The sequence below is a fragment of the Sturnira hondurensis genome, unplaced genomic scaffold, assembly GCF_014824575.4.
Source record: "Sturnira hondurensis isolate 20B ecotype Veracruz unplaced genomic scaffold, ASM1482457v3 Scaffold0025400, whole genome shotgun sequence".
Classification (NCBI taxonomy): domain Eukaryota; kingdom Metazoa; phylum Chordata; class Mammalia; order Chiroptera; family Phyllostomidae; genus Sturnira; species Sturnira hondurensis.
In genome coordinates, this window is record NW_028098031.1 from 43,842 (window position 1) to 59,106 (window position 15,265).

Genomic DNA, 15,265 nt, shown 5'->3' on the forward strand with positions numbered 1-15,265 from the left:
TGATCTTTGCACTTACTGATCTTTCTTCCTGGAATGTTCTTCTCTCACATGGCTAGCTCCTTACTTTACTCTAGTCTTTGCTCAAATGCAATTTTCTGAGTGAGAAGTTCCTCTCTAAACATCCTGCCCTATCTATCCCCATGCCCTATTTTTGTTTTTATAATACCACCTTCTTATTCATAATATTCTCAATCATTTTATTTATTCCAGTGTCTGTTGAATGGCTAAGTGAATAAAAATAACAGGAACATTAATTGGCAATATGACCTAATTAACAATTTTTATGCAAGATTATTTTAAAATTGTGCAATAGAACCATACATACTTAGCACTATGCTTACTGATAAATAGAATTTGAAGGACATTTTGACATAGAAATTAATAAAAATATTTTATTCTCATTAGATACCAGTTTGTCTTCTGATTAGCTTGCTGGGTTGTATGGATCAACAGAATAGACTTCTCGTGTTTCTAAATGAAGATCTTCTTTTGTAGGGCTTTTATTTGTATAATAATTGCTAAATGAAAGAAGAAAAAAGTAAAATCTTTACTCATTCATTATGATTGCTATAAACATAACAGTTGTTTTCTTTTCATGATTCCCAATACATGGTAAATACTTTTCATGCATGATTTCATTATATTGTCCTAAATAGCCTATAAAATAATCACTAAAATTCCAATTTGGGGCTGGGGGGAAGGCCCATAAAAATAAATAACTTGCTAGGTTGCCAAGTGTCCAAGTCAAAAGTTGATACAAGGCAGCTTTCTATGAGAATCAGGATGTCCTGAGAACCAGGATGTCCTGGTTGTCATAGAAAGCTGCCTCATATCAGCTTACTTTTCCTTTTATTTGGAAAAAATAAAGTCTTTTTTTAGGATATGATCATAGGTTTGTTTACCTTTTTGGGACATAATCTTTCAATCTAATTTAAAAGAAAATTTCTATATTTGATGCTTAATTCAAAATCCTTACATGATTATACAGTACTAAAAGCTTTATATAATTTTTAAGAGGACATTTTTACTTTTCCTCTTTGAAAGCACATATACTTTCTGGTGCTTCTAAAACCACTTTGCTGAAATTAGCAAAGGGCAAGAAAATGTGATCACAATACTATGGAGAACCCAGAAATAAAGCATTACATAATTACTGGGAAAGAAAAATTACTTCTAAGGTTACTTACAGCATGCCTCTCACTACCATATTTACAAGGTCAGCTTATAGGAAGATCCATGGTAAAATGGTAATTTTAGGTTAATGTGATATTTATATTTTATCAAAATATATTAGAGGCCTGAAAATAATAGAACAGTTTCTCTTTCAAATGCTTAGATGGTTTTTATAAATATTTAGTTTTGTTACAGGGCATCCATTGTGTTGAATATTTTTGAATTTTTTATTTAAATATTTTAATTTTAATGCTATTATAGTTGTCCCAATTTCCCCCCTTTGTTACCCTCCACCAAGCACATGCCCCAACTCTCTCAGTCAATCCCCACATCATTGTCCATGTTCATGGAAGACATTATTTTAATTTAAAATTTTTTTGTTATTTTTTATTACCATTTAGTCCCCTTATGCTCCCCGCCCCCCAGCATCACCACACTGCTGTCCATGTCCATGAGTCTTTTTTCCTTTTTGCTTAATTATCCACCCCCTAACCTCCCCCCACCCCAACTATGATCCTGCTCTCTACCCATTTTAAAATGATTATTCATCTCATTTGCCAAAAGTATTCAAGGCAGCTCAAATATCTGTATCAACTTTCAAAAAATAGATTGAATTTGCTTGGTTCATACCAGTTGAGGCACTTAAATAATAGAATGTGCTATAATTATGCTAATAAAATTAATAATAATCAGACTAGAACACTATGAATTCTTTGAGTTTGTAGGCATTTCCTAAGGTTGAAAATTCCCTTACACATGCCATTCCCTGATAACAGACTTAGGAAGTAGAATGAAGGAAAGAGATAGAGACCACATTTTCTATTTATTTAAATTTGTAATTACTCTTGGCTAAAATTATCTCTTAACTTCCTGTAAAGAAAGCCATGCAAATGACATCCTGATTTTTTTCTTGAGACCCTTTTCTCTCTTCAGTTCTGTGAAACTACTCTCTCCTAACTTTCTTCCCACCTCTCACTGTTCCTTCCCTTCTTGCCTTTTGAGCATTACAGTCCTTCTGAAATTTGTTTCATCCCTATTTTTATCTTCAATGTTATTTTTGGTCCCAAAGCTTCAATTGTGAGTTTAATGTCACCTGCCAGAGTCCAGGCCACCTCTCTTGAGTCCCACATCACAGGTGCCACAAAGTGGTATGGTCAGAACTGAACTCATGATCTTTCCCCACAAACCTGCCCCTCTCCTTTTTTGGTCTAACACTAGGACCACCCAGTGACCTCCTCTTGACTCATTCTCTGTGCCCCCTTCTCCCTATATTCAATGGGATACACAGTTCTGGGAATCTCGCAGTCTCATCAGTGAAGATTCCTCTTACATCTGTTCCATCCTCTCGATTCCTGCCACTGCTGCTTTGGCTGATGGCTCAATCCTACTACTTTGTGAAAACGCAAATCTGAACATATTTTTCCCTTTCTTAAGTTCCTATCAAATAAACCACAACTCCTTGGTACGGTCTGCAGGCTTTTGATGATCTAGCTCCTGACCACCTTTCTAGATTCCCAAATTGTCTGTTCAATGCAGATCAGTTCCAAGTGTTATTAAAAGCATTATGTGAGAAAAAAAAAAGTTGTGCAGTCAAATTAGTTTGGGAAACTCCAGTTTAAAAAACATTAACTGGATTCTTTATTACAGGACTGTATTCTCATAGTGATTGTGAATCTCCATGAGAAAAATATAGTATGCAGTATTTTTCCATCTTATTTGGTCATGGAATGCCCTTTCTCCTGAAGTCATTCACAGCGCCATTTTCTGGCAAACACAACAGTCTGAAGTACATCCCAACTGTAGACCCTTGCCAGACCTATCCTGCTCAGGCCCTCCCAGGCTTAGAACAACTACTCAGGTTCAACAATGCCATCATTGAATAGTTTCAATGTAGTCCCCTTCTTGTCTTCTACCTAGACTTGACACACAACTGTGAACAATTTAATCAGATGATACTGGTTGTATGCTAAATAAAAGATTCAGGTCACTTGGTATATTAAAGAAACTTTTGTTAGAGTTTGTGAGTGATATGTTTGGGGTGACGTGACCTGGCCATCCCCCACTGGAATTTGAGACTTAGTAAGACTTCATCTGATTATCTTCCCTAACACTGTCATGTACATAAGAACTTATGCACAAAGAACATTTCAAGGCTGATACATGATGGTGTCATTTGCTAATAATGTATCCTTTACACATGCCAGAATATCCTGTAATTTCCACCAGACGTATATGTCAAATGGGGCTTTTATTCCGTTGCTTCCACCTTAACATATGCCACCTTCACCTGTTTCCCAGTCGTGTCAAACTGTTTATGTGGTTCTCACAGTAAATGGTAGAATGATAAGCCTCTGGGTCTTTACTCAAATGGCTCCTTCTGCCTGTATGAACATTCCATTTTTGTCTACACTTTCTCAAATCTCACCTAAAACAGCTCCTTCACTTGATTTTGGCCAAAAGATGGAGAAACAACAACAACAAAAACAACAACAAACTCCTTCAATGTAGAACTTTTTCTGATCAAAAATCTCACATACTGATTATTTGTTTTGTATCCTCACCAAATATTACATGACATACTTTGGCAACATTATAGATTCAAACATATTAAAAATTAATAAATCAAAAACTTATACTGATATGTCTAAATACTGTATAGTAATACATAATATAACAAAACAGAAACCTAGTAACATACTTAAGTAGTTATGAAAAACAACTGAGTGAAAGAATACTTGAACAGAAAAAAGGTCTAGTACATTTCTGAATAGGAAGACATTACAGAAAAGACAAATTTCTCACAAAGTAATCTACAGATATAAATGCAATCACAACGTATTTGTTTTTAGAAAATGACAAATGATCAGAAAGTTACCTGAAAGTACAAACATAATAGAGGAAAATATCCTAATAAAAAAAACCACAGTGAGGAGATTCCTGCCCAACCAAATAGTAGAATAGTAGGAAGCCCTACTTATTAAACACAAAGTAACTTGTTTTCTTAAAAAAAAATTATTGTAGAGAGATAGGAAGGGAGGGAGAATAAGAGAGAAAGAAATATCGATGTGAGAGAGAAACATCAACTGATTGCCTTCTGTAAGTTCCCGACAGGGCAGAGTACAGAACCCCATAACCCAAGCATGTGCCATGACTGGGAATCAAACTGGTGAGTTTTCAGTTTGTAGGACGATTTCCAGCCATCTGGCTAGGGTAACACAAAGTAGTTTTGATAAAATAGACATATCGATAAAGCAGAAAAAGGAGTCCAGAAACACAACATATAGAAATACAGAAATACATATATAAATACAACAAACACAAATATATTAATCATTTGATATTTGGTCAAGTTAGAACAAACTTTCTGGAAAATCACTTGCAATATTTATTAAATATCTTAAAACATCACACACTTATCCTTAGTAAGTCCAGAAATATAAGCACTGAAAATTAAGTACATGTACATGAGAAATTTATTAAAAGGTATTCCTCACATCTTTATCATTAAGATCAATGTGGAAGCCACCTGTATTTCCACAATGCAGAAATACATATAATAGAATAGACTATTATTTCATAAAAAAACATGATGTAAAGACACAAAACACGTACATGGGCAAAGTCAAAAATATTAGGCAGAGGGACTGTACTACCAAAATTTTAGTTTAAAAAGAGCAAAGAGGCCCTGGCTGGTGTAGCTCAGTGGATTGAGCGTGGGCCTGCGAACCACATGATCGCGGTTCGATTCCCAGTCAGAGCACTTGCCTGGGTTGCAGGCCAGTTCCCAGTTCCTGGCAGGGGACACACGAGAGGCAACCATACATTGATATTTCTCTCTCTCTCTCCTTCCCTTCCCCTCTAAGATTACCAAATAAAAATCTTTAAAGAAAAAAATAATATGAGAAAAAGATCAGATAGGAATATACCAAACTATCTATAGTTGTTACCTCTAGGATGTTTTTTTTGGTTAGAATTTGTATAATGTGTTATTTGATTATAAACCATTTAAATAAATGTTCAATATCTATTAAGATCTTAGAGATAGGGCTTCCTATGTACATACAGCATAAGACACTCTATTCCAGTTCTCACATGACTATATTCCCTTCTTGCAACTTGCGCTTCTGTGTTTAGTTTCAGGCAAGAAGCTGAAACCTGTAGTGAATTTTGGTGAAAAACGCATTGAACTTACTGTACTCTGTATTTTAATATCATGTGTAAGACTACACCAATCAAGCAGATAAGAATCAGAAAACCTGCAGAAAGACCTAGAAAACAAAACAGCAAGTATCAAATGGCAGAAAAATGTTACCCATATAGTTCTGAACTGATTATGGAGACTATTCCCAGTGGAGGAGAATATGGCATGCTACTTTTATACTTACACTTCTGAGCCATAGAAACATAGAATTTCTAAATAATCATACTTGGGCTTGGGGTTTTTGTGGTACAAAACATTCCACCATTAATCTAAAGCATCAAGCATTTGACCCCAGGGGTTCCAGTCATGTCCTCTTGGGCTTCTCTGTTCCTTTCTGTTTTATTAGTAATATTCTTGTCACTGGGGTAAAGTTAGGAGCTGGGGACACCAGTATCCTATGACTTTACACGACAACATTTAATTCTCAATTGTGAAATATATTTTTCTATTGTAAAATAAGCCAGCCTATTTTTCTAGTGCCCGATCATGCAACAGGCCAAGAGTAAATATGAACCGAACTTTCAACTTAAAAACTGGGGATAGTTGGCTGTTCAAATTATTTATTCAGTTCTATCCAAAAGTGACAGTTTGCAATGTACAGGGCATATTAAAATTTCCTTAACACACCAAAAAAGATAATTAATTTCTTATGAGTTAAAGAGAAAAAGTGGTAACACTCAGGCAGAATGTAAGACCTCACACTTTATATACATTTTTTATAAATCATTGAAATGTTTCTTATTTAAGAAAACTTACCACAGAGAAGAGGAACAAGTGAACCTAAGGAAAATCCAAAATTATGAACATATTAGTCTAGCTGCATGAATCAACACAGCCCAAAGTCCCATGGCACTCTCCTGAAGTTAGCATTCTCTCTAAATTAACATTCCTCTCTCTCTAAGTCTACTTAAAAGGATGAATTGGAACCTTAGGTTTACCGACTCTTCCCTCATTTCTTACTTTGCAACTCATTGAACTTGTTTTCACTTTTTTAATTAAGTTGGGGTAGTTCACAAACTAAAAAAAAAACAATATAGTCATGGATTTCTCAGGTTGGAATGCAACTATTAACTTCTATGACTGATTTGTTAACAAATTTTTTGAGGTCCCTGTCAAATTGGTAAGCCCTTATAAATCAAGATTCAGCAACAAGGGAAGTCTCAGCAGCAGCCCCTTACAAAATGTAAAGCTGTGAGTTTTGTACCTTTTTAAGTTAGTGTTCCTTTTTCTTTCTTTACTTCCCTCATTCTCAGAAAGCTTTGTTTTTTTCTAGAATAGACAACCAACTTCAAATTTGTCTGTTACTGTACCACTGGTTACAGGCCTATGTCAGTTGAAAACCCAGGAGCCTCTATCATTGAAGGGTATCCCTCAGTCACTTTTCTCCAGTGAGATAAGTGCCAGCAAAGACCCTTGTACTTACCTTGTGATCTGCAAACAGCCAGGGGAGGGTTCCATCCATGATCCTCCTGGCACTGGCTTTGGGGGCTGCCTTCCAGGGTATACCCTTCTTCACACTCCAGAGTAACAACTGCACCATACTGATACTTTTTCCCAGATTCCAGCCCCTTCTGCATTCCATTCATATACTCTGGGAAGCTACAGTTTACCTCTGAAATCAAAGGAATCTAATTTAGCAATGAAGTAGATTCTACCCCCAGTGAAAAGTTTTACAAACCAAGTTAGGTCATTCTCAGTAAGTAAAGCCTCGTTGAAATAGCAAAATGATAACGTAGGTGGAGTCTTTCAGTGTCAGCCATCTATCTCAATAACCTCTAGGTGATTTAAAGGAGGATTATTTTCCTTCCTTGTGTTTTCATTTCTAAACTAATAGCTGGTTAATTTTAATGACTTGTCAGGGAAATTGTGAGGGCTAAATGAGTAGGAATTCTGAATTACTGTTTTATCTCTGTCGACTCTTACTCTCCAATTTGTATGTGTACATGCTTCCTCCTTTTTTCTTTCATCTCTTCAATGTAGGGGCCAGTATAATGAGATTTTTGGATTTGAATCCTGATGCCCAGCCCTCCTAAAGTGTGATTTTGGAAAAGTTACAAATCTCTTCATTCTACTGAGTCTTCATCTCTAATGTAGGAATAAAAATGGTACCAACTTCATATGGTTTTCAAAATGATTAAATGACAATGCACTGAAATGCTGTGTACAGTATCAGAGACACAGGAAAAAGTGCTCACCAAATACTACATATGAGGAGGGACCCCAAAATTGTAATTATCTTCTGGAGAATGGGTCCCATGTAGTCCAGGCTTCCCCTGCTATGTGAGTGTTCTAGGAACCCATCTCTATCAGTGTACCAGCTGACATTGTTGTGAGAGGCTATGTTCAGCCCCTGAATTTTTTTAAGACTCTTTCAGCACATTTACCCATTTCATGATGGGTGATTTATGGGTGTACTTGCCCACACAGCACTAAATAGTCAAGAGTTTTTGACCAAAAACAGCATGATACCCATATCTCACCCTCCCTATTCACTTGATCTCACTTTGAGTGACTATTTTTTTTTCCATAGCTGAAAAAAGTACTCAAAGGAAAACATTCTACCAATGTGCAAGAGGTGAAACAAAAAACAGCAGAAGCCATAAAAGGCACCCAAATTGATGAATTAGAAAACTGTTTTGAGTAGTGGAAAAGGTCTCAATAGGTGTACTGCTCAAATGGAGAGTGCTTTGAAGATGACTGAAGTTTAAGCAAGCAAAAATAAATACACAATTTTTTTATAAATAGGCTCTATGTTTTTGGGTCCCCCTCATTTTAACTCACTTTTCATATTCTATATGCCTAATGAAATGACATTTTGAAACTTTTATAAAAAATATACACCTATAATCCCACCATCACTCAAAGGAAATACACTAAAAAAAGGCACTGTACTTTTTTATTAGTGTTTTGTCAGATGCATACTTAGCATAATTGTCATCACAGTGTAATACACTTTGGTTGTTCAATTTATATAAACATTTCAACTTTCTATATGTAAAGGACTACATAATTGGTCACTCACCAGATAAACTACACAATCAGTCACTTTTCTTATTTTGTGGTATTTAGGTTACTATATTAATCTAATTAAAATGCACTTAATTAAATGATCTAATTAAAGCATTTATTTCCTAATTTTAAGTTGAAAGTTCCTAACTGAATATATCTATTTGGGACAAATTTGATTTAAATATTAAATAGATAATGCACCTTTACAAAAAGGGGCAGGGTGACTCCAGGTTCCCTCACGAGTGCAATAAAGGAGTGCGTCTCCCACCAGCAGGTAGCCTTCATCACAGCTGTACAGGACTGACATTCCAGCAGAAAATCGAGCTATATCTCCACCACTATGATTCCCATTAAGGATCTTAAATGGAGGTTGACATCCTATGAGGGCTTAGAAACCAACAAAAAAGGTCTTTAGCACAGAGGAATGAACAGCCAACACTTTTTGTGGGTGATGGCCATACAGAAAGAAGGCAGGCAACAAGCCAACTAACTGGTATCTAGTCATATCCATTCCACCCAAACCAAGCAGCACTGGACAGAGATTTGCACTATGTATGCTGTACATGATCTGAGGAAAAATGTCCAAAGTAAGATAATGAAACACCTGAGGCTGCAACCCGCAACTGTAATCTGTCAGCCAATAGTAGTCTTCCCTTTTCCCTTTAGATACCACAAAGGAGAGACAACCTGCCCTTCTAAAAATGACAGCCAAAGGCCAATTCAAGCAACTGCTGCCTGACAGGAGAGCAGAGGGAACCCTCACTAAACCAGAGGTTCAACATTTATCTTTGGCTGTAGACATGTTTCATTTAAAATGAGAATATTATGTTGGTGAAAGAGAACTGTTCTAGTGATTTAAATTCAGTTGTTGGGTCACTAATTGCCACCCTCTATTGTACATAGTCACCTCGTCACTGACAGAAATAAAATAGACAGATGATAACTAAAATTACAAGAGAGAATTCAGAGTCCAAAGGTCAGTGTCACTCCTCAGAATACACAAAGTTCTCTTTCTGGCTGGTCTTACAGCCTTAAATATCTAATTAACAAGCCACATCATTGACCGTCCCCCTCAATAGTAGGTGTGTTCTTACCATTTTAATTTAGTAACAATAATAAATTTTGTAGACACTATCCATTTGCCAATTAACCATTGTCCTTTCATATATTTAGCTCAATCCACTTAAAAAGGAAAGAAGAAGAAAGAATTAGGTGAGAAGAAGCAAGCTTTTACATGCTTTTCTTTAAGTCAAATGGCAAGCAAGTCAGATTAAAAAATCTTCATTTTTATTTTGAGCACCATCCTACAGTTAATGTCTTAAAGTAACTTACCCATTTTGATACAAGTTGGTACACCTGGCACCCATTTGTTATTGGTATGACACCTAATCAACTCACTGCCATTCATGATGAAGCCAGGGTTGCAGGCAACATATACAATGTCGTTGTGGGAATATGATGAATGAGTTTTATTAAGCTTGTATCCATGTTTGACTTCTGGGTTAGAGCAATGGGTCACAGGAGGAGGTTTTAAGCACTGTGGGGGTGGTCTACTCCAAGATCCATGGCCTTTAGAATCACTTATGCATCGTACAGTTTTCTCTCCCAGAAGAGAGAATCCTTGGTCACATTCATAAGAGATTTCAATTCCGTACAGAAAGTGTTCCGCCATCACACCAGTGTGCCTCCCATTGTCAATCACTGGTGGAGGCAGGCAGTGAATAGCTGCAGAAGAGATTCAGGAAGTTCTGTTTTAGCAAGTACACCAAGGTGAATAGGCATCATTCAGATACAAATGAAGCTTTGCAACTGTGTGTATAGCACATAACTATAATATGATTTAGATTTACAAAGTGTTCTTTTAAACTGTTTCATTAATATTTTGATTATATAAATAATATGTAGTCATTCTAAAAATTTTAAAAATATAGTAAAGCAATAAGAATGAAAGAAATACTGCTATATTAACATAAATTAGAAATATATATTTATGTATAATTTATATCAATAGCATATAATTTAGGAGCTGTATGCCAAATACTTAGTTTCTACTTGACAGCTTTGCTTCCCAGTGACACAGTGAGGACCAAACAGTGAAAGATATTTCTTATCTGAGATACACTAAGATAGAGCACAAAGACTGTTGAGGTAGTTCCTCAATGGCCTGCCACTCCTAATGCCTTACACCACACTGACAAATTTCAGTGCTGTCTTACCTTTACAGCGTGGAATCTTTTGGAACCAAATCCCATTCTCAGCATCTTGACACTTCCGGTAAGTGTGTCCAGTCAGCTGGTACCTAGAGAGAGATTATAATACATTACTTCTTCTCAATATCGTATCTCTGGAACCTAGCCTCCTCATACCACAACTGCAGAGGCATTCTTAAACATGAATTTTGGTAAAGAGAAATTAAAACAGTAGACCTTCCAAGTAAGAAAACTATTAGGTTTAGAGTTGCTCACAGCAAAGCCATTTCCAGGTCAAGAAAGAACTAAAAAGTCAGAGATGTTAGTTGGACCTCTGGAACCCCACATTACCTGTGAGTGTGGCAATAAGAAACCTTTAAAGAGAGTCATCAAGACAAGTCATCGAGACAAGTACTGCACAAACCAAGTGGAGAGCCTCTGTGAATGGACCATCTCATACTCACCCATCATGACAGGATGTATTAACCGGAATCACATGGGGATCACCTGGAAGCTCTTGAATATCTTCTCCCACAGGCTGACATGGTGCCTCTAGAGGAAGAAGCTTGGAATTACTTATACATGCTTGGTATCAAAGAGAAAGGCAACTCTGGAACTGAAAGTACCTTCACACCGAGGGGCAGAAGGACTCCAATTTCCTGAAGGCATACAGTGAATGGATTTGTTGCCCACAAGCAAGTAGCCAGGGTCACAGGTGTAGTCTACAGTCATCCCAGAGACAAAGAGGACCCTGTTTCCACCTGTGTGCTGACCATGGAGGAGCCCAGAAGGTGGCTGGCAGTCTGAAGAGAAAACTCCCCACATAAATACCAACAAAAAAAGGAATTTACACTCTGGAACAGTAAGTATACAAAATTTGACAATAGACAATCTTAAACATTTAAGCCAAGGATCACAAAGCTCTAATTAAATACTAAATGCTGTCTGTACTTTTGAAAGAACTAAGACATCTTTAATCAGGGCCTGTCATTATCTACTCTGAATCTACTCTGGATACAAGAGGTATTTACATGAAAACATATAAAACACACATGGAACATTCTGTTACAGATGGAAGAAACAGGAGAGTAATTTGTGCCCCATTGACTTTTCCCATGACTCTAGTTTTAGGTGGGAGATAAGAAAACTAAGTAAATACCTCCTATTTTTCTCTATTTGGGTTTACCTTTTTCACACATGGGTATTTCAGGATCCCAGGTATTATTAGCTTTGCAACGAATCTGACTGCTGCCCTTCAAAGTAAATCCATCATCACACTCGAATGTCACACTGTCATTGTAGAAATATGGAGCTTCCTTGTCAGATATCTTGTGTCCATTTGCAATGTTGGCATGTGAGCACCAAACAGCAGGGAGGGAAAGTTTACACAGAGGAGCAGGGCCACTCCAGATGCCTCTCTCTTCATTGTTGCTTGTACAGTGGATGGTGCTTTCCCCAATCAAGCTGAATTCCACTCCTTTCTCAGGCCCAGGGTTACACGTATAAGTGACTGTGGTTCCATACAGCATGTCTTCTGAGGAACTGCCTGTGTGTTTCCCATTGTAGATAACAGGGGGAGGGGGACAGGTGATTTCTGGAAAGAGAAGCGACTAAATAAATCCATTTCAGTATTAGAAACCAAAGAAGATACATGGACCTGGTTATGAAACCATCGTTATCACATTTCCTGGAGGATATGGGTGAGTTTTGATGATGAGTTATGTCAAAGCTCACTTGATGTGTAAAATTCAGTTTAAACAGGATTCATAGAAAAGACTTCTGTAATGGAAATCTTTCTTAAAAGTGAACATGTACATCAATATTACATTGTGAGGCAGTCAAGACCAGTAGAAATTTATTAATTAAAATTTTGGTTTTTAATAAGCAATAGGTGTATAAAAGGCACAGGAATTAATGTTCCAACACGTAATGTCATTATATTTATTTTTCTTATTTTTAAAATATTTTATTCATTTATCTTTAGAGGAGAAGAAAAGGAGAGAGGAAGAGAAGTATCAATGTATGGTTGCCTCTCGTGTGTTCCCTGCTGGAACTGGCCTGCAACCCAGGCATGTGCCCTGACTGGGAATCAAACCTCAATCCCTTAGTTTGTAGGCTCATGCTCAATCAACTGAGCTACACCAGCCAGGGTGTGGTCAAGAATATTTATTGTTGATTTAGCATCTACTTTTTGACAGGCAATATTCTCATTTACAAAGTAGGGATACTACCACTTAATTATAATAACTCTGAAGTCTGCATTCTTGAGCTGACTTTACAGATGAGGGGCTAAAGTTTTAGAGAAGTAATATAAATCACTAAGATCATATGATGCAGTAGATACAGAATAAGAGATCAGATCTCATACCAATCTTCTTTTTCTGCACTTAAATACAGTGTGCCCCAAATTAAGCATGGTGACTCATATACTCACTGCTTTCATTATCTTATTATACTCCTAAATCACAAAAGAGGAGCAGCAACTGAATACATTTAAATTAAGTGGTTGCTATGCTTTAAAGTAGAGAGGTCACAGTGGAGAGACAGCAAAACTTGACAAAGTTAATGGCACAGAGTTTAATATTCTTATTCCCGAAACACAGCCTAAAACAGAAATTTCCCAGGGCATGCATAGGTCTCACATTATTTCAATTTCTCTGTTATATGTGCTACTACTCACCTTTACAAAGACGAATCTCCATAAACCAAGCAATCGTGCCTTGACACAGCTGATAAACACTCTCACCTAACCGGTACCTAGAGATACAGTCATGTCATTTTGCCATCTAGTGACCACTAAGCTAAGCAAGAGCTATTGGCTCTATAGCAGACTCACCACGTTCAGGACAAGAAGCAATAGGAACAAAAATGTAGCCAGCATCAGCTCCATCAGCCATTGCATAGGCATAGTTCCCACACATGGAAAAATAGCACAAACAACACTTTCATGAACACATGACAGAGACAGGTCTTTGCAGTAAACTCTTACACAGAGCTTGCAGTGTGCACTGAAGAGCCAGCCCTAGTTTAGGTGAACCAGCACTCACTCACCCTTCATCACAAGAAGAGTTAACATCTGGTCTAATAAATTGAGCCTGGGGTTTTTTATAGAGATGCTTTCCTATAGGTTCACACTCTGCCACTAAAAAAAAAAAAAAAAAGACTACGATGAGAAATCAACTCAAGGCAATCTCAAAATCATAACACACATGCATGTAAAGCCTGGCACCTTTGCATTTGGGGATAGCGGGTGTCCACACCCCCACAGAGGTACAATGTATGGATTCATCTCCCACCAGCACATAGCCAGGGTCACATCTGTATTTTATAGATGTTCCAGGCTCAAAGCGGATTCTGTGTCCATCTTCCTTGTGCCCATGGAGGATTGTAGGAGGAGCTTGGCACTCTAGAGGGAAGGAAAAAAACATTGTCTTACATAAACAACAGCAACAGGAGGAAACAACCAAATAAATTTGCATTAATGCTGTAATTTCCCTCTGGCAGCAGTTGTATGATACAGAAGATATGTTGCAGCCCATTTTGGGGTGATTTTAGGTCAATGATTCTGATCTTTTCCTCTTTTCTGCTCTTAGGCTGCTGCAGTTTTTATTCAATTTCCATTCGGTGCTTTACCTTCTTTCTTGTCTCTTCCTTTCTTAAGGAATCACTTTGTATGCTTTCATGAGAGATTCTAATGTTTCCATGGGGTGGGCACTTTGCTGACTTCCCCTTTTAAGATATCAGGACATTATTAGGACAAACAAGCATTTTTATTCACTAGAGAAATGAGCAACTTAGTGTTCCCTAATGTTATTTTCCCCAAGGATACTTCCACAAAATGAACCAAAAGTGGGGGCAGTGTTAAAAAAAAGCCTTCTACATAATTCATAAACACTGTATGTAGTATTCAGTAAAATTGAGGGGACTAAAAACTGGAAAAGGTCCTGCCTAAGTCCACAGCTCATTCCTTTAATTGTTTGAAGGGACCAATCAGTAGGACCTTTTGTTGGAATTGGAACACTCACCCTTTTCACAGACTGGTGGGGATGGCTCCCAGATGCCTTGGCCATTGCATCGTATTTCCTTCCTACCTTTCAAGGTGAAGCCAAACAAGCAAGCAAACACCACAGTGTTGTTATATGAATATTGATCTTTCTGCCCAGATAGTATTTGCCCTCTAAGGATCTGGGGAGGTGGACACTGAATCCCAGAAACAGAAAGTTTGCAGTGTGGGGCAGGGCCACTCCAGGTCCCAGTCTTCTGACTATCACTTGTACAACGGATCGTGGTCTCCCCAGTCAGGATGAAGTCCACTCCTTTCTCTGGGCCTGGGTCACAGGTGTAAGTGACTGTGCTTCCATATGGAACATTCACTGAAGGGTTGCCTGTATGTCTTCCATTGAGAATAGAAGGAGGTGGTGGGCAAAGAATTTCTAGAGAAATTACACAGAGAAATGACAAGGTAGCAGCTGAGCTGCCAACAAAGCCACAAACTTGACCAGTCTCACCTCCTAAGTTCCCAGACCTAGGATACCTGAGTTTTAATACATCAATCAAGACAGCTATAGGAATATAGTTCAAAACATATGATCTATTTCAGAATTTCTTCTGGTCCTTTGATTTCTTTTACTGAGTATATTATCTCCTTTATGTGCGTGGCCCAGCTTACAAGTCTATGTAGATTTAAGAGAAA

At 37.4% G+C, this 15,265-nt stretch overlaps 1 protein-coding gene across 3 annotated transcripts in view; it reads right to left on the reverse strand.

The window, feature by feature from the left end:
- The window catches only part of CR2 (complement C3d receptor 2), a 35,971-nt gene that overhangs the window by 3,234 nt on the left and 17,472 nt on the right, over window positions 1-15,265 (reverse strand). The window contains exons 6-19 of one of the 3 annotated variants that reach the window (XM_037039708.1): window positions 14,598-15,005; window positions 13,802-13,978; window positions 13,624-13,714; window positions 13,253-13,329; window positions 11,759-12,166; window positions 11,199-11,375; window positions 11,037-11,124; window positions 10,600-10,682; window positions 9,716-10,108; window positions 8,585-8,770; window positions 6,798-6,986; window positions 6,131-6,154; window positions 5,366-5,441; window positions 410-518 (exon numbers count right to left, since the gene is read on the reverse strand). In XM_037039708.1, coding sequence (XP_036895603.1) covers window positions 425-518; window positions 5,366-5,441; window positions 6,131-6,154; window positions 6,798-6,986; window positions 8,585-8,770; window positions 9,716-10,108; window positions 10,600-10,682; window positions 11,037-11,124; window positions 11,199-11,375; window positions 11,759-12,166; window positions 13,253-13,329; window positions 13,624-13,714; window positions 13,802-13,978; window positions 14,598-15,005 — 2,471 coding nt within the window. In that variant the 3' untranslated portion in view covers window positions 410-424. Of the gene's footprint in view, window positions 1-409; window positions 519-5,365; window positions 5,442-6,130; window positions 6,155-6,797; window positions 6,987-8,584; window positions 8,771-9,715; window positions 10,109-10,599; window positions 10,683-11,036; window positions 11,125-11,198; window positions 11,388-11,758; window positions 12,167-13,252; window positions 13,330-13,623; window positions 13,715-13,801; window positions 13,979-14,597; window positions 15,006-15,265 lie in introns of all 3 variants that reach the window. The other 2 variants (XM_037039707.1, XM_037039709.1) reach the window with 2 other exon arrangements.